Raw genomic sequence first — 20,686 nt, forward strand, 5'->3', positions numbered from 1 at the left:
TGTACATCCAGTGAATATGTACATCCAGTGTATATGTATATCCAGTGTATATGTATTACAGTATATATGTGTTACAGTGTATATGTATATCCAGTGTATATGTATATCCAGTGTTTATGTATATCCAGTGTATATGTATTAGTGTTTATATATATCCAGTGTATATGCATTACAGTGTTTATGTATATCCAGTGTATATGTATTACAGTGTTTATATATATCCAATGTATATGCATTACAGTGTTTATGTATATCCAGTGTATATGCATTACAGTGTTTGTGTACGACGTCTTACAGTGAGCACTTCCTGCCCTCCATTGTTGTATCATCATCTGCACAAGTCAGAATCACATGACTTGATGTGGGATCTCTGACCCACATATGATCCATTGGAATGTCAGAGAGAGAGAGAGAGAGAGAGAGAGAGAGAGAGAGAGAGAGAGAGAGAGAGAGAGAGAGATAGGGAGAGAGGGGGAGAGAGAGAGCGAGAGAGAGAGAGAGAGAGAGGGAGAGAGGAAGAGAGAGAGAGAGAGAGAGAGAGAGAGAGGCTGAGATTGAGCAGTGCTTCCTGTTAGTGGTGACATCAAAAGGTCAGAAGGACCCTGCACCATCAACAGAGAAGGCTATAGCAGAAAGATAGACCGGGGAGAGTGAGTGATGTGGTGGCGAAGTGTGTGTAGGCGTATAAGAAACGGCGGAAGGGAGTGTGCAAGAATGTGTGCATTTTTGTGTGACAGAGAGACTGCGTGAGAGTGTGTGTGTCAAGAGGGGAGGTGCGAGGACACTTCTGGATGCAACACACTCTCGTTTGGGGGGGGGGGAGATGCAGAAAGCCATAGTATGATGTCATCCACAGCGTTCACAAAGACACCGTACAGCCATGGCGAAACTCCATGACTTGAGTACTGGTGTTCGTTCTCAACCTCCTGTTTCTACTACCACCAGCTAGTACAAGATGGGAAGGACATTGAGTTGGCTAGCTGGGTTGGAGTCCCAATCGAAATGTCCCGGGACCATACCCCAATGTCTGCAGCCTACCTGGAGTAGACATCAGTGGGAAAGATGGCCTCACCCAGAGAATCATAAAGTCAGTCTGTCACATCAGCATCTGCTAAACAGCCTCATGGTATATCGCTACTACACCCACTGCTAATGCTGCTACTACCGCCACTACATTAATAAGGAGGAATGGAAGGAAGGAAGGAAGGAAGAAAGGAGGTGGGCATGGTTATAAAGACTGTGAAGAGACCATCAATCAATAGAAGACACACTTGATTGATAAGAAAAGACAGAGCCAGGAGGAAGTGTTGAAGGTTCTTTATGAAATGATGGAAATTATGAAAAATCAACCCTCATGTGAATAAAAATAACTGTTCCTGTCCCATTAGTGTGCACAATCCTGCACAGTGATGGCATGTAATGAAAATAACCACCACATTTTAATCACATGCACGCACGCACGCACACACACATAGCCTGTACTGTCAAGCATCCAGCATTCCCTGGGTCCTCAAATCCTTATTCACACTCCACACATAACAGAAAAGGAAAACTTCTCTTTCACACACACACACACACACACACACAAACACACACACACACACACACACACACACACACACACACACACACACACAGAGGAAATTACACAACAGCAGTGTGCACTCTCCAATATATGAATGAGTCTGGAGGGACACATGGATAAACGCGATCACACACACACACACACACACACACACACACACACACACACACACACACAATTCAAATCCATCGTGCCAAAAGCTGAGGCAATAGATAGTTTAGCTTGTCACTAGTGAACCATGCCATGAAATTCACAGTCCTTGGTTAGATTCAACACACACCCACACAACCACACCCACACACACACCCACACCCACCCACACACACATTGTGTATCGTGCTGTTACACACACACACCTTCTGTCACACATCTGTCCGTGTCCATGCACCAATGCAGTAATATGCTGGCTTAAGTCTACACCATCATGCACTGGCATTCTGGTAGAGCGAGCGCTCACATCCACGCACACACACGTGCACACCCGTCGTTGCAGTGCTGAGGAGATGTGTGTGCAGTGAAAAAGTCTCCCCTGACACTTGTCGTCAGCCAAAGCTGAGTGACAGTTTCAGCCTGCTTCCACACAAAGGAACACGCCCACGCACACACTCACACCATACACTTGTGTGTATGTGTGTCCCTTTGTGTGTGTGTGTGTGTGTGTGTATGTGCACCTAGCTGCAGATACATTCAGAAACAAAAAGTGTCACTGTCATTCAAGTTTTTGCGGGGGGGGGGGGGGGTGACATCAATTTAAGTCAACTGTATGAATCCCCTAACAGATCTGTATGGATGTAATGGATGTAAGTGAATTTCATCAAACATCAAGCCATAGATACCAACAGGCGTAGAGGCTTGAGGTGATCACAGCATGGCAACCTTCTCTCCTGCAACACTCCCACATCCTTTACCGTGATGATAATTCAAAATGGTTCTGTTGTGCTGATTCTGCCTAAGTGCATTTCACGGGATCGACCCACAAATGGAAACAACAGCCCTTTGGTCTCTGTGATACGATCTCTGCTCTGGTTAAGGGGCCCTTGAGCAAGGCACTCGGGCTCAAAATTGACTTCCTGACCTGATGCTGGGCCGACGTGACCTCATGTTGACCTCACCAAATGTCGTTATAATCATGGTCAAAATATCACAAATATCAAATATCACAAATATTTGCGTTATGTGTACAAGTAAACAAATAAATTAGCTTAATAATGAGCTTTGATATTCGGGATTAACATGTTTGCCATTTGCGTGAGATTAGAATTGATATACAATATATCTCATAGAATTAGAATATATTTATGTGTTGCGTTAAAACATCCTAAACTGACGAAACTGGTGAGATGACAGAACTATCTCACTCTCTCTCTGGCTCTCTGACTTTGCTGTTAGTTTCCCTTCTATCAGTCTTCCTCCAAGATTGATAGAAGCCCGCAGCTACATCACACAACAAAGAGGGAGTCACTTCATATTCACCACCATCACGTTACGATCATGCACGTGTGTGTATGTTTGGGTGTTTTTTTGTGTTACGTGTGTGTGTGCATGTGTGTGTGAATCCATGTGTGTGTCTGGTGAGCAGCATAAAAGGCAAAATCAACATGCTTCCCCCTGCAGCTAAATTCTGGCTAGCTAACGAAGTCCGTACCGCTAGCTGTATGTAGTTCTGTTAGCATATAGTGTCGCACACACCGCAGCTCTATAGAACATCTGGCAGGATCACCTGGTGCATTAAGAATTGAGATAGAAAAGAAACACAGTAAAGAGTCAGAAGAGATTATTAAACATATAATTTTTAATTGCAAGAACTCAATGCGTGGATACAGCGTGTGTGTGTGTGTGTGTTTGTGTGTGTGTGTGTGTGTGTCAGTATCTCCCCACCACTCCGAGCTCTAGTTCAGCACTGCTCTCAATCTCCTTGTGCACACGGTTCACCTCTTGTTGGGTCAAAGTTCGCTCCATGTGCCGGTAGACGATCCGGTAACAGTGACTCCGCCTACCCGTCCTGGGAGAGGGAGAGGGAGAGGGGGAGGGAGAGAGAGAGAGCGAGAGAGAGAGAGAGCGAGAGAGAGACATGGTTTTAAGAACTTTACATGGAAATAACTCCATAATAAATATGCATTTGTGTGTGAGTGTGAAGGAGGAAGAGAGTGTGAAAGACGAAGAGAGTGAGAGTCAGGGTGAGAGAGTGAGAGACATGGTTTTAAGGAATTTACATGTAATGAAATTCATAATAAATATGCATTTGTGTTCGAGTGTGAAAAAGGAGAACATTGAGGATGTCACTTGCTGACAGATCAGATAGAGAGAGACAGAGGAAGAGGGATAAAGAGAGAGATGAAAAGAGAGAGGAAGAAAGTGCTTCGCCAAATGAACAAGTTGACACAGGTTTAAGCCTGTCTCGGTTCCAGGGAAATTAGGTCAAACCATCTCCTCACCCAACTCTTCTAAAACATCCTCTATCCTAAATCGTTATAAAACATTGCACAGCAAATACTTTTACATGTCTCTTTGTCTATACTTTGAACGACACATTAGTGGGTCAGGTTCTATAGCAATGTTCTTAAAGATGTTGACCAGAATGTAAGAATGTATGTAATTATGTATAATTTATGACACTCTGAGGCCAGAGTATTCTCAGCTTTGGTTTGTATTTTTCCACTGCAGCCTTCCGGGTATGACAGCTCAACTGCTGGTTATTCTTCTGTCTCTTTTTTTCTATCACACACACTCTCTCTTTCACTCACAATCTGGCTCTGTCAAACACTATCTCTCTCTTTCTCTTTTCACACTATCACATGCGCACTCTCTCGTAGGCACTCTCTCACTCGGTTGCACTCCCTTTCTGCCTCTCTCTCTCTCTCTCTCTCTCTCTCTCTCTCTCTCTCTCTCTCTCTCTCTCTCTCTCTCTCTCTCTCTCTCTCTCTCTCTCTCTCTCTCTCTCTCTCTCTCTCTCTCTCTCTCTCTCTCTCTCTCTCTCTCTCTCTCTCTGTGTGTGTGTGAAGGAAGTGAAACAGCCTGACAATAAAATGGAGAGGCTATCATAACAGGCCACTCTGATGCCCCACTCTGAAGTCCCTCTCGCTCTCTCTCCCTCTGGAGAAGAACCAAGTCATTCCTGTAACAGTTTAATATGATGAGTGGTGAGACCTCGACGTCTTAAACGGAGGAGTGAAGACGAACGTATTCGTCGCTCAACAGTTAATATGATGTCCCCTCGTTCTGTCCTCGTCCACCTCCCTGCCGGAGCTCTGTCCCTCTCCCCCCACAGTTAGTTTACGAAAAAGATGAGGCCATTTCCCTGCCCTCCTCCCCCTCCTTGCGAGAGCCCTGTCTCTGACCCCCCACCGTTAGTTGATCAGACACTAAATATGTTTCGCCTTCATCCTGTTTTTATTCCCCCCCACAGTCAAATATCTGTCTCTCCCCCCATACTGTTCTGAAGGAATTGATCAATAAGGCATCAGAGGGGTTGGTATTGGCATCAAATGCCCCCCCCCCCCCCCCCCCCCGCTATCTTACAGTCAAACAACAGGCTGTCATACTGATATAATGTTGTGAATGATGAATGGTTGAGATAATAATGGAACAGTATCATCATATAATGGAAGAGAGTGGCACAGTGAGGCAAAATGGAAAAGGAACACATGATAATGGGAGAGAGAGTAGCACAGAGGAAATGATAATGAGAGAGACTAGCACAGATGACATGATAATGAGAGAGAGTACCAGAGGACATGATAATGAGAGAGAGTACCATAGAGGACATGATAATGAGAGTGTTCCACAGAGGACATGATAATGGGAGGGAGAGTACCAGAGGACATGATAATGAGTGACAGTTATATAACAATGAGACAGGGACATAGGGGAGAGAGAGTAATATAACAATCAGACAGGGACATAGGGGAGAGAGAGCACCACAGTGAGGCAGAATGGGACAGCAGCACACCACAATGGGAGAGGACACATTATCATGGGACAGTATGTGGCCAAGCGATGGTCGCTGGTCGTACGGTGCAGTGCCAATGCCAGGGCGCAAGTAATATATTGTTTTCTGTACTCCCTTGTCAAGTTCATTCATCAACCCCTTACAGTCACAACCAGTTAGGAATCACACCAGTCACTGAATCGCTCTGCTCGCTGTTTATTGTTAGCTGGCACATTCACAGTGTCCGTTTAGGACTTTCATCACAACCCTTATCTTAGCTGTACCTTGCTGGCATTATACCGATTGTAGATACCAAGCCATGGCCATCGCTCATAACAATAATCAATAGTCTGTGCAAACTTCCATTCATTCACCACCGGAGATTACCGGGCACGCGCCCTAGTCACTGCCTGTGTTTATGTCCCGGGATCCTGACCGGGGTAGGCCCTCGCATTAAAGGGAGAGGGTTAATTGTATGTGGGTGAAATGTATGAATGAAGATTTGACACCTTAGTTGTGTGTTTTGGCGGGTTAAGCTTGTTGTGGGTTAACGTGGGTTAATTGATTGGTAATAACGTAGAGATGGAGCTAACAAAATTAGCACATCTATATAAGCCTGGGTGGCTTCACTGGGCGTGGAGCGAAGGTTGGGGATGGTTAAGTCAGAGTTGAATCAGGTCAACTGTCTTAGCATAGGGCAGGTATGCTATGCTATTATGATCTGATTAGCTAGGCCATCTATTTGTTCCATGTAGTCATGCAAGTCATACTTCTTGCTAGTCAGTGTTTGTACATCAATACCTCAATGCGACTTCACTGTCTGGCTTGAACCTTAATTGTATGTAAGGCGACATTATGCATTGGGACAGAGCCACACGCAGTAACAGAGTTTAACAGAGAAGAGGGTCAACGATGTGACAGGATAGGTTGTAACCCCCAAACGAAGGACTGAGCAGTGCATCTTCTGAACGCCCTCTGTACCTCTTCCCCTCCCTCCCCACCTCCCTCACTCTCCCATCCCGCAGGAAGCTGCCTGTTGCATGGCGTCCATCACTCGCTCCCACTCTCTTCAAAGTACTCTCTCCGAGCTGTCTCTCTGTCTCTTGGTCTGTCTCTCCTTCTGCCTCCCCTTCTCTCCCTCCTATCCTCTCTGTGCTACGGCCCTCTCCCCCACGCTTCCAAATGGCACTTTCTTTCTCTTCACACTCTCACACACTCTCTCTCTCTGTCTCTCTCTCTCCCTCCCCCTCTCTCTCTCTGTCAGAGAGCCAGGTAAATAATTGAAGAGCAGTGTGTTTGATGGAAATGTCAGCGGAAGCGATCGAGACGAGGAAGAGGGAAGGGAAGGCGGACGATGAAGAGGGGGAGTAGGGAGAGCGGCGGAGCCCGAGAGAACAAGAGAGAAAATATATAGAAGTGATGGAGAGAGAGAGAGCGCGAGAGAGAGGGAGAAAGAGAGAGAGAGAGAGAGAGAGAGAGAGAGAGAGGAGACGATACAGAAAACACAATAGTGTAGAGGAACTGGAACGAGAGGCAGAGACGGTAAAGGAGAGGAGAGGAGAGTAGGGGAGAAGAGGAGAGGAAAGGAAAGGAGAGGAGAAGAAGGGGAAAGGAGGGGGAGGACAGGAGAGGAGAGGAGAGGGGAAGACGGGACAGGAGAGGAGACGAGAGGAGACGAGAGGAGACGAGAGGAGAGGGCAGGTCAAGAGGGTGCAGGGAAGGAGACTAGAGAGGAGGAGTGGAGCTGGAGAGCGAACGAGACAAGGAGTGAGGAAAGGAGAGGGAGGAGGGGGGAGGAGAGAGGATAAAGGAGGTAGGGCCATAGGGAGAATAATTAATCTTTGGAGCAAAGACCCTTTAACAGGAGATTGAAACACTGTGACAAAATGAAAACTGCACACACACACACACACACACACGCACACACACACGCACACACACATACACACACACACACACACACACAGACACATCCCCAAGCCCCTCCCCTCCCCCCCCCAACACACACACACACACACAATTTCCTGGCCTGTGAAGTTCCTGAATAATTGATGAAGCCATTATCAGTTTCTGCTGGAGACTCACTACAATTGTAGAAATAGTCTGTATAGACTGACTAACCGCACAAGCACACACACACAAACACCGACAGAGTACATACAAAACCCGACATTATACACACATTGTACAAATCGCTCGATTGAAGTAAAACAGGCCTGGTTTGTTAACGGAAGATTAATTTACAAAAAAATGATTTGTGTGTGCGAGTATTTATAGATTTGAAGAGGGAGAGTGGGTTATTTAAGGACATTACCTTTCTATAAATAACTCATTGCAGCACTTCGAAATTCAGCCAAAAGAGAAGATTTTCTTGTCAACCATTATCAACCCATCCCTCTATCTATCTTTCTATCTCTCCATGTATCTGTCTGTCCATATTTCTATCAATCGATCTATCTATCGATCCATCCATCATCCGTCCACCCGTAGTCTCTAAGGTATTATCGGGATTCAGAGTGAGGTAGGTAGTAACGCTTTCAACCCAGTGGTTGATCTAGCCCCCTATTGGACCGGTCCCCTTAAAGGTCAACCCCTGACCCCCTGACCACCTGACGTAAAGGGACACTAGGGGTGAGTCTACTGGATGTCCGGAGGGTTGAGTGTCCCGTACCACCTGTGAGAACTGTACTGTCCCCCGCGGTAGAGTACACTTGCTGGGCAAGGGGTTGGTGTGAGCTAGGGGGACAAATACAGCACAACGCAACACACACAAAGAGATACACACACACAGAAAGCCACACACACATAAACAAAAGTTTGTATGCTCACACACACATACACAACGACACACACACACACACAGACCCAAACACACACAGAATGAGGTATGGATGCACACAAACAGATACACACACATAGACACACAGGCATGCACACACACACAGGTATGGATTCAATGAAGCTTGCACACACACACACACACACACACACACACACACACACACACACACACACACACACACACACACACACAAACACACAGCAGAAAGACAGAAGGAGAGATGCAAAGGGAAGGGGGACCTGTATATTATGAGTATTGATTTTTGAGCCTGGGTAATATTGTTCTCAACGTTTGAGCCAATAAATCACGTTGAATTGAACCAAATTGAATTGAGAAGACAGTGAGAGAGAGCAAGAGCAAGAGAGAGAGAGAGAGCAAGCGATGCAAAGAGAGGGAGAGCAAGAGTGAAAGAGAGAGAGCAAGAGAGGGAAGGGTGAGAGAGAGAGGGAAGGGGGAGAGAGAGAGAGAGGGAAGGGTGAGAGAGAGAGAGAGAGAGAGAGAAAGAGAGAGAGAGAGGGAGAGAGGGAAGGGGGAGAGAGAGAGAGAGAAAGAGAGAGAGAGAGGGAAGGGTGAGAGAGAGAGGGAAGGGGGAGAGAGAGAGAGAGGGAAGGGTGAGAGAGAGAGAGAGAGAGAGAAAGAGAGAGAGAGAGGGAGAGAGGGAAGGGGGAGAGAGAGAGGGAAGGGGGAGAGAGAGAGAGAGAGGGAAGGGTGAGAGAGAGAGAGAGAGAAAGAGAGAGAGAGAGGGAGAGAGGGAGAGAGGGAAGGGGGAGAGTGTATGGGGCATGCTCCTGCTGATGTATTTAGCAGTAGTGCAGGGCTGTGGCGCCCCTATGGGTTGTCATGCGGATGCTACTCATCAGATCCCCCCTTCGCCCCTCTCGTCGTCCTCATCACTCAATCACGTCCACATTAACCAGGACGGATCGCAGAGGCGTGGAACAATGGAAGCAAAACGACAGAGATGGAGGGGGGGGAGGTGGGTAAGACTACGCAAGGAAAAATGACAAGCTAGTATGTTTCTCTGCTCCTTCCTCTTCTCAGTCACTCTGCTTTAATTCTCTCTCTCTCTCTCTCTCTCTCTCTCTATGATGAAAGGATGCACGGAGGAAGTCAACCAGTCCTCTCTCCCTCATCCCTCCATCGCTGCATCCCCTCCACTGGCCTGGAAGAGGGCTGGGATCAATCACTACTTTATTTACTGCCTCTGATCTGCTGGCTGAGTGTGTGTGTCTGGGGGGAGAGAGAGTTGAATGTCATCACTCAAATCCTTTTTAATTAGTACGGCCTCACACACACACACACACACATACACACACACACACACACACACACACACACAGACACACACACAGATTTATCTTAATCAATGCAGTGTGGTTCATGTCAAATATTCTGTTGAGATGGTCACTCAACCAGTCTAAGTTCTTCTGATTGGTTGAGGCTTTGGTTGTATGCAATAATACGACCAGGGAATTCCAATGTACGAAATTGAAGAATTCCCAAGCCGTGCATTTGATACATGGAGCTCGGATAAGATATTACAGCCAGGCCCACGTCTAGAACAGGCACAATAGCCCCGAAATCAATAACTGCTCGAAAGAACTTAAACAATGATGGATCATTCTACCCTCTCTGAACTTTCTCACCCAAACACCATGAGTACCTTGAGGGCCCTCAACAGAACCAAACACCATCAGTACCTTGAGGGCCCCGATCAGAACCAAACACCATCAGTACCTTGAGGGCCCTCAACAGAACCAAATACCATCAGTACCTTGAGGGCCCCGATCAGAACCAAACACCATCAGTACCTTGAGGGCCCCGATCAGAACCAAACACTATGAGTACCTTGAGGGCCCTCAACAGAACCAAACACCATCAGTACCTTCAGGGCCCCGATCAGAACCAAACACCATGAGTACCTTGAGGGCCCTCAACAGAACCAAACACCATCAGTACCTTGAGGGCCCCGATCAGAACCAAACACCATCAGTACCTTGAGGGCCCCGATCAGAACCAAACACCATCAGTACCTTGAGGGCCCCGAACAGAACAAAACACCATCACTACCTTGAGGGCCCTCAACAGAACAAAAATAATCTGATCACTTAAAGTAGTTTCAAATAGTTTTGGCATCTGGCTCAATGCAGCTACATGTGTTGGGGTTCCAACTCATTCCTGTGATTTCTGAATCCTTTGAGGAGGCATTATTCTTTTTATGTTACTCTTCAACCCTCTCCTCCACTTTGGGAGGTCAAGACAAGAGACACGCTCAAAGGTAGTCACAGGCAAGGGCGTAGGAACCGGGGGGGACGGAGGGGACATGTCCCCTCCAATATCGGAGACAGGCGCATTTGTCCCACCTAAAAATTATACCGGATCTGTCAGGTTTCCGATATGTGTCCCCCCCAATGTTAAACTCATTCCTACGCCCCTGGTCACAGGGTTTGAGTACCACTAATGTACTAATTAGCAAGACGGTTTAATATCCACAGACACACAGACAGATAATAATATAAAAACAAACTAAAATCCTTAAAAATTAAAGCAAACTAATTAAGACACATTCATTCGGTAATGTGAAAAAATCTGCTGGTACTTAGAAATATAGAAACAAAATGATAGAAGTGTGAGATTTAATTGGTAGCAGATATGAACTGCGGTAGCCGACCCTCTTATAACACGGCATGGACATGGATCCCAGCTCCTCTCCAATTTACTCTCTCTCTCTCTCTCTGAGTAGACACAGGCTGATACCGGAGAGAGAGCGAGAGAGCGAGAGAGAGAGAGAGAGAGAGAGAGAGAGAGAGAGAGAGAGAGCGCGAGAGAGAGAGCGAGAGAGAGCGAGAGAGAGAGAGACGGATCAGAGGGAAGAGAGGTGGTTGAAGCAGGCAGATAAGTCAAAAGGAAAAACCGAGTGAGAGTGTAAATTATTAACAGGAATGTCACTGTAGTCAGGATTCCTGTCCTCACACAAAGCATGCACACCCCCCAACACACACACATACACACACACACGCACACGCAGACACACACACACACACACGCATTTGCAGACCCACAAACACACACACACACACACCCCAACACACACACCCACACCCCAACACACACACACCGACACACACAAACACATACACACACACACACCCACACAGACAGACACACAACCCAACAGACACACACAGACACACGTCACACACACATGCTCGCCCTTGCAGACACAGTGTCTTGCTGTACAGGATGGAGTTTGATCAGCCTATTCATCTTTTATGAAGGCGGGAAGTCTGCCTTCCGAGCTCATTAAATATTCACGGGGGCTGCAACCTGATTGGTCCCCGCCGGTTTCTGAAGTCCCACCCGACAGGGAGAGGAGGGCAGGCGAACAAGACCCCCACTTGTCGTCCCTCTGGTTATCCTTGTCTTCCTCTCCCTTCTTTTATTCAGCGCTCACCTTCATCTTCCAGCCGTCCCTCCCTCTCTGCTATCTCTGGTCAGCCCCTACGCTGAACACGCCCAATCTCGTCTGATCTCGGAAGCGAAGCAGTGTCGGGACTGGTTAGTACTTGGATGGGAGACCGCCTGGGAATACCAGGTGCTGTAAGGGACAACAGATGGAAAATAGCCTTCTGGCTAACTGGTGCAATACAGGAATGTTAATTAATGTACACTGTCCCTGTTAAAATAATCAAAAAAGAAAAAAATGCTGAGTCTCTCTCTGGTCAGCCCCTCTTTTGACTCTCTAACTAACCCTCCTCTCTATCTCTGTCTCTCTCTGTTATCTCTTTTCAGCCACTCTTCTGAGTTTCCAACTAACCGTCCCTATGTCCATCTCACAGAGTCATTTCCTGTTTTCTTTCATTCCCTCTCCACGCCTCCGCTCTGTCTGAAGAGACTGATACAGTGTAATTGCTAGTCCTGTTGGTGGGTGTCATTTAGGGGCTCTTATGGTCAGAGAGTTTTTCAGTTGAGCTTTATAGCCATAAGCAAGCACTTGGTAATTTCTAGATAAATCACTGTAGATAAAATGTCTGTTAGAACCATTTATCCTACCCCGATGAAGATCCAGATGGAACACTTCTCTTTTCCCTTTCAGGATCCCAGCCAGTCTCTGCCATGGTCTCCACTCTATCCTCTATCTGCTCTCTGTTTTCTACATCTCGCAGAATGGTTTGTGGTTCCGCTGGAAATCTATAATCAATACTGTGGTGGTCCTCAGCATCTGAGTGTTACGGTGAGATCTGAAGGAGGGGTCTCTTCTCAAGGCGCAGGGAGGTTCTCTTTATAGACAACATGAATACAGATGCCTGATCTCTGAACCTTTACAACGTTATCCCCCCTCCCTCCCTCCCTGCCTCCCTCCCACCCTCCCCTCCCTCCCCAGGCCTGACGCCCAGAGTGGGCTGCAACGTGCCATCCCCCCCCCTGTTAAAACATTAGTTCCCCTTCGTTTTTTGGTTTTGTAAGAACGAAAACAATGATGGACTCTTCAAAACCCTCTCTGAACTTTCTCACCCAAACACCATCAGTACCTTGAGGGCCCCGAACAGAACCAAACACCATCAGTACCTTGAGGGCCCCGAACAGAACCAAACACCATCAGTACCTTGAGGGCCCCGATCAGAACCAAACACCATCGGTACCTTGAGGGCCCCGAACAGAACCAAACACCATCGGTACCTTGAGGGCCCTCAACAGAACCAAACACCATCGGTACCTTGAGGGCCCTCAACAGAACCAAACACCATCAGTACCTTGAGGGCCCCGAACAGAACCAAACACCATCGGTACCTTGAGGGCCCTCAACAGAACCAAACACCATCAGTACCTTGAGGGCCCTCAACAGAACCAAACACCATCAGTACCTTGAGGGCCCCGAACAGAACCAAACACCATCAGTACCTTGAGGGCCCCGATCAGAACCAAACACCATCGGTACCTTGAGGGCCCCGAACAGAACAAAACACCATCGGTACCTTGAGGGCCCTCAACAGAACCAAACACCATCGGTACCTTGAGGGCCCTCAACAGAACCAAACACCATCGGTACCTTGAGGGCCCTCAACAGAACCAAACACCATCGGTACCTTGAGGGCCCTCAACAGAACCAAACACCATCGGTACCTTGAGGGCCCTCAACAGAACCAAATACCATCAGTACCTTGAGGGCCTCAACAGAACCAAACACCATCGGTACCTTGAGGGACCTCAACAGAACCAAACACCATCAGTACCTTGAGGGCCCTCAACAGAACCAAACACCATCGGTACCTTGAGGGCCCCGAACAGAACCAAACACTATCGGTACCTTGAGGGCCCTCAACAGAACCAAACACCATCGGTACCTTGAGGGCCCCGATCAGAACCAAACACCATCGGTACCTTGAGGGCCCTCAACAGAACCAAACACCATCAGTACCTTGAGGGCCCTCAATAGAACCAAACACCATCGGTACCTTGAGGGCCCTCAACAGAACCAAACACCATCAGTACCTTGAGGGCCCCGAACAGAACCAAACACCATCAGTACCTTGAGGGCCCCGAACAGAGCCAAACACCATCAGTACCTTGAGGGCCCTCAACAGAACCAAACACCATCGGTACCTTGAGGGCCCCCGATCAGAACCAAACACCATCGGTACCTTGAGGGCCCTCAACAGAACCAAACACCATCAGTACCTTGAGGGCCCTCAATAGAACCAAACACCATCGGTACCTTGAGGGCCCTCAACAGAACCAAACACCATCAGTACCTTGAGGGCCCCGAACAGAACAAAACACCATCAGTACCTTGAGGGCCCTCAACAGAATCAAACACCATTGATACCTTGAGGGCCCTCAACAGAACCAAACACCATCAGTACCTTGAGGGCCCTCAACAGAACCAAACACCAACGGTACCTTGAGGGCCCCGATCAGAACCAAACACCATCGGTACCTCGAGGGCCCTCAACAGAACCAAACACCATCAGTACCTTGAGGGCCCCGATCAGAACCAAACACCATCAGTACCTTGAGGGCCCCGAACAGAACCAAACACCATCAGTACCTTGAGGGCCCTCAACAGAACCAAACACCATCAGTACCTTGAGGGCCCCGATCAGAACCAAACACCATCAGTACCTTGAGGGCCCCGAACAGAACAAAACACCATCGGTACCTTGAGGGCCCTCAACAGAACCAAACACCATCGGTACCTTGAGGGCCCCGAACAGAACAAAACACCATCGGTACCTTGAGGGCCCTCAACAGAACCAAACACCATCGGTACCTTGAGGGCCCTCAACAGAACCAAACACCATCGGTACCTTGAGGGCCCTCAACAGAACCAAACACCATCGGTACCTTGAGGGCCCTCAACAGAACCAAACACCATCAGTACCTTGAGGGACCTCAACAGAACCAAACACCATCAGTACCTTGAGGGCCCTCAACAGAACCAAACACCATCGGTACCTTGAGGGCCCCGATCAGAACCAAACACCATCGGTACCTTGAGGGCCCTCAACAGAACCAAACACCATCGGTACCTTGAGGGCCCCGATCAGAACCAAACACCATCGGTACCTTGAGGGCCCTCAACAGAACCAAACACCATCGGTACCTTGAGGGCCCCGATCAGAACCAAACACCATCGGTACCTTGAGGGCCCTCAACAGAACCAAACACCATCAGTACCTTGAGGGCCCTCAATAGAACCAACACCATCGGTACCTTGAGGGCCCTCAACAGAACCAAACACCATCAGTACCTTGAGGGCCCCGAACAGAACCAAACACCATCAGTACCTTGAGGGCCCCGAACAGAACCAAACACCATCAGTACCTTGAGGGCCCTCAACAGAACCAAACACCATTGGTACCTTGAGGGCCCTCAACAGAACCAAACACCATCAGTACCTTGAGGGCCCTCAACAGAACCAAACACCAACAGTACCTTGAGGGCCCCGATCAGAACCAAACACCATCAGTACTTGAGGGCCCTCAACAGAACCAAACACCATCGGTACCTTGAGGGCCCTCAACAGAACCAAACACCATGAGTACCTTGAGGGCCCTCAACAGAACCAAACACCATCAGTACCTTGAGGGCCCCGAACAGAACCAAACACCATCAGTACCTTGAGGGCCCCAAACAGAACCAAACACCATCAGTACCTTGAGGGCCCTCAACAGAACCAAACACCATCGGTACCTTGAGGGCCCTCAACAGAACCAAACACCATCAGTACCTTGAGGGCCCCGAACAGAACCAAACACCAACGGTACCTTGAGGGCCCCGATCAGAACCAAACACCATCAGTACCTTGAGGGCCCTCAACAGAACCAAACACCATCGGTACCTTGAGGGCCCTCAACAGAGCCAAACACCATGAGTACCTTGAGGGCCCTCAACAGAACCAAACATCATCAGTACCTTGAGGGCCCCGATCAGAACCAAACACCATCAGTACCTTGAGGGCCCTCAACAGAACCAAACATCATCGGTACCTTGAGGGCCCTCAACAGAACCAAACACCATCAGTACCTTGAGGGCCCAAATCAGAGGCCTAGTTATCTAGTTTTGTATCAGTATTTCCTTTCACACCATCTGCCCCATCCGTCACACTCCCCCGGTTGGTTGCGTCGGAGCGCTTCATTCTCGTAACTCTATCGCACGACGCATCAGTCACACGTCAACAGAAATCAACGGATGTGGATTGGCCGTCCCAACAGAAGGGCGGGTCATTCAAAGTTATGCACTCAAAAAAATAAAGAATTCACTGAGCAGCCGAATCGAATATCTTAATCCCATCTCATTTGAATCAGGGTGAGAAGAGGCAGCCTGATGGGGGCTGTACTGCTTTGTAGCTTTTGGAAATGCGTAATAAGTGTGGACATTATTTCATCATTGGCACAATTCTGCCCAGAAGGGGTTGTGATGTTAATGGTAGTGTGTATGGCCTTGACCATTTTCTGTTGTTGACCATACACAGGGTATTACGGCACTCTTGTGGCGAGACAACAAATGATATCATATACTTTCCATTTGCTGCCAGCCCACACTGTGATTGTGTAGGTGTGTTGCATGTGTGTGAGGCAAATGTGTGCGTATTACTGTGGCTGTGTGGATCTCTTCCCAATGACACACCTAAACCTCCCCCCACACACAAACGCAAACAGCGTTACATGTGTATTAGTAATGTATGACACACAAAGACTCCAATTGCATAGCAAGCCTAATAGAGTGGGTACAGGATAGAGAGGGAAAAAAAATATACAAGATATAAGGGAATTTGAAAGCGGAAGGGGAATATCAAAGTGTTTGTTTGTGTGTGTGTGTGTGTGTGTGTGTGTGTGTGTGTGTGTGTGTGTGTGTGTGTGTGTGTGTGTGTAGTAAGTCCAATAGGTGTGCAGGGGGGAACAATGTAAACATTTATGAAACGAAATCACATGCTGTGTTTGGCAACGCAGCATATATGTCAAACAAGTCTGTGCAGGTTGAGGTGTATAAAAACATGTGTGTCTGTTTGTTTGTGTGTGTGTGTGTGTGTGTGTGTGTTTGTGAGGCCAAATGTCAAAGCTTGAGCAGTATTTTCCCGAAAGCTTGCAAGTGGATGGATTCACGGTCCGGTGATTACAGAGGGTTCGTTTTACCATAGCACATGGTGCTCTGTCGGGTTTAAACCCAACACAGAGTACAGGTGGGGTGGGGGGGATGTACTACTAGTCTCTCATTTAGTCTCTGTCGCTCCCTTTCTCTATACTGGGTGGATGTGTGACAGCAGTGTCGTCGCTCTGTGATGATGTCATCAGAGAGGGGAGAAAGAGAACAGAACACCGTGACATAGACAGACAGACGGACTGACGGATATATAAACGTAGATACAGTTGCTATATGATGGCAGTGATATCACAGGGCAACCCTTGGCGGGAAACCGCGGTCCTTAAAGGTTCCCCAGTGGGTAAACTCTTGAATCAATAACCCTAATCCTAAAATCCCCCTTTATGGAAATCCACTCCGCAGAGGTAGCCCCTGATTGGCTGCTCTGGAGCAAACAGGCTCAACAGGATTTGTGATGCGGTTGAATAATTTAAATGTGTGCCTCGTTGATTGTTGTTAGTCTCGGCTGCTGGCATTTCCTCTCCTGCTAATTGCTTGTTAGCGTATCTGTTGACCTTTAGCACGGCGATAAAAATGTGAAAAGTTCCATTTAGGTGTCTGTGTTTGGTGTTGCTCCACTTACGCGTACCTACTCTGAACAAACGGGCGTTTCGCCTTAAATCACCTTTTAATAACCGCTTAGCATTCAGGTGGGGTTGAACGGGCGAGTCCTGAAAGAAGGCATTAGCCAAGTTGACAATATAGCTTAGCTTTCTTAAATGAAGGGTAATGCGCGAAGAGCATTATGCGGTTGTAAACGCCACTTGTTAAAAATGAGCTTTTTCTTCTCATATTAGAGTTGTTTTTCATACCTTTGAGGTTTACTCAATTTATATTATTTTAACTTAGAGGAATGTATAGGACTCTATGGAATTCATGGATGATATCTGCAGATTGAAGAAAGATATCAAATCAGTACTTGAACAAATGCCAAGGATTGCGTGCAGCAAAGAGACAGACTGCGGCCTTGTGTCCGATCAGCGATGAGGAGGAGTAAGAAAGTTCATGAATAAATGAAGTTATGGCTGGGAGGACAGAACGAATGAATGACGATTAGGCTGGGATGACTGAATGAATGAAGTTGAATAAGGGATTAATAATGTCATGGATGAATGACGTTAAGGCAGAAATAAATGAATGAATGAAGGTGATAAAGGGATGAATGGAGATAAAGAAGGTATGAATGAATGAATTGAAGTAAAGGAGGGATGAATTAATGGATGACTTATTGTGGTAAATCGTCTGAATCTGGGTAGGACAGGCAAAGATATCTCAGATATCTCAGCGTATCCCATTAAGGAAGGGAGGAATTATCATGAATTAACTAATGAATTTAAAGAAGGTATACCATGGTCTCTCATGGTCTCTAAAGGTCTCTCGTGGTCTCCCATATTCTCTCATGGTCTCTACAGGTCTCTAAAGTTCTCTAAAGGTCTCCTGTGGTCTCTCATGGTCTGTATCAGTCTCCGGGGTCTCTCATGGTCCCTACCCTCCCTAAGGTCTCTCATGGTCTCTCATGGTCCCTACCGTCCCTAAGGTCTCTCATGGTCTCTCATGGTCTCTCATGGTCTCTACAGGTCTCTCATGGTCTCTCATGGTCTCTACAGGTCTCTCATGGTCTCTCATGGTCTCTCATGGTCTCTACAGGTCTCTGATGGTCTCTCATGGTCTCTACAGGTCCCTCATGGTCTCTCATGTTCTCTCATGCTCTCTCATGCTAAAGCTCCAATGTTCCTTTTCGGCCCTGTGCTTCCTTTACGTTTTCCTCAAGTTTGGCTCATTCCTGTAGAAGCTGGTAGGGGGGAGTTGCCCTTCTTCTGGCGCCCCATCTTCCCTTATGTCCATTGAGCTAGGGGGCTAGGCTTACCTTTAGTTCTTCTGTCGAAAGAATATTTAGTTTGAAGGTAAGCCCTGTTCATTATCTTTGGCCCAGGCTCACCCTGACGTCTTGTAGCTTCTCAGACCCAAGTCATGCTTATTATTCCAATGGATTTAGTCCAATAAATCCTTTGTTTGATTATGAATCCCAGTGTCTGTCCTGTTTGAGTCCACTTTATGTTAGCCCCTCTATCCCCTAGACAGGAGGGTCATGAGAACAGGTAGGAATTAGTGACGGTAAGGAAGTGGAATGAATGAAGATGAAGGGTTATTCCAATTTGCTAAGACCCCAAGTGAATTGTTGGCTTTGAATATAAAACGATGGATGTCATTTATGACATCCATCATTATATCAGATGACTGCTGTAAACTTGATGGTCCAACACAAGTAAGAGAACACCAACTGCGAGTTTTGTTTCTGTTTACCCTGTGTGTGTGTGTGTGTGTGTGTGTGTGTGTGTGTGTGTGTGTGTGTGTGTGTGTGTTTGTGTGTGTGTGTTTGTGTCAGTAAACACAGAAATAGGATTCTGTTTTTCGGCAAGAAATGTTGTTTTGTGTAAGTTTGCAAATGTCTTTTTGTATGCATATATTTTAGTATGGGTATGTTCATCTAGGACAGGTTGTGTTTATTAATATGATATTGTTTGTATTGTGTGTGTGTGTGTGTGTGTGTATATGTGTGTGTGTGTGTGTGTGTGTGTGTGTGTGTGTGTAATCTCTCACATTACTTCCCGGCCATCTCTTTCCACTTCAGCTCATTTGCATAAACAGATGAGACGGACCAATCAAACAGCGGAGGCCACTTTTGTGGTCCAATTACCTGACGGGGTCAACAGGGCAGTTTGGACCCGGGCCAGCAACATAACTGTCACTGCTTCGCACACACTAACATAAACACTTCTCCCCTCCTCTCTCTTAACACACATCCCTTTCTCCTGTGTGTGTGTGTCTGTGTGTGTGTGTGGGTGTGTGTGCGTGGTCGTGTGTATAACGTGAGGCTGGGCTGCTACAACAGACAGAAGCAGATGGAGGGACACACCATACATCTGGAACCTGACTCTTCACAATCTTAACCCCACTCATCCCATGTAACCATCATGTTTCCCATAAGACACACAACAAACCAACTACACACACACACCAAACACACACCAAACCCACTACAGACACTAAACACACACCAAACCGAATATCCTTGCAAGTGAAAAGGTTACGGAAATCTTGGCTGACTGAGTATTGGCTGTCTACATTGTAAAAACCACCACACACACACACACACACACACACACACACACACATGGAATGAGTACCCACACCACAAACTCAAAGCTGGCATGTTTAGAGTTGCGGACGAACTGACACACACATATACACACACACACACACACACACACACACACACACACAGCAGCAGGCCATCATCAAGGTGCCGTGTTCGACTGACGCGATCCCTAGACGTGATAGTGTCTAGCCCAGCACTAAGAGGCTTTCAGCGGTAATAGTTTGATTTACTTCTCAGTAGAGGACGGTGGCTCATTAGGGCCAATCAGGCAGCAGACAGGGCGACACCTCGGGCCGAGGTGCCTTCACACTGGGCGACACGTGGGGACATGTTGAGGCACGACACAACGCAACGCAACGCACATCACAACCTGGTCAACACACTCAGACATCGCACTGCTCATTGTCGAGCAGGAGGCCCACAGGGACAGCTCCCCCTCTCTGACTCGTGCCAGTTGACAATCTCCGGAGTGAGAGGAATAGGAACATGACAAGCAGAACAACAACAACGGCAAGGAGAATAAATATG

The 20,686-nt window shown here is 47.4% G+C and overlaps 1 protein-coding gene across 2 annotated transcripts in view; it reads right to left on the reverse strand.

The window, feature by feature from the left end:
• Nucleotides 1–3,402: 3,402 nt before the first annotated feature.
• fars2 (phenylalanyl-tRNA synthetase 2, mitochondrial) overlaps nt 3,403–20,686 on the reverse strand; it is a 98,413-nt gene continuing 81,129 nt past the window's right edge. For both annotated transcript variants that reach the window (XM_079754450.1, XM_079754451.1), the window contains exon 10: nt 3,403–3,587. In XM_079754450.1, coding sequence (XP_079610576.1) covers nt 3,449–3,587 — 139 coding nt within the window. In that variant the 3' untranslated portion in view covers nt 3,403–3,448. The remainder of the gene's footprint in view (nt 3,588–20,686) is intronic.

The sequence above is a fragment of the Pollachius pollachius genome (assembly GCF_949987615.1).
Source record: "Pollachius pollachius genome assembly, chromosome: 17".
Lineage (NCBI taxonomy): Eukaryota > Metazoa > Chordata > Actinopteri > Gadiformes > Gadidae > Pollachius > Pollachius pollachius.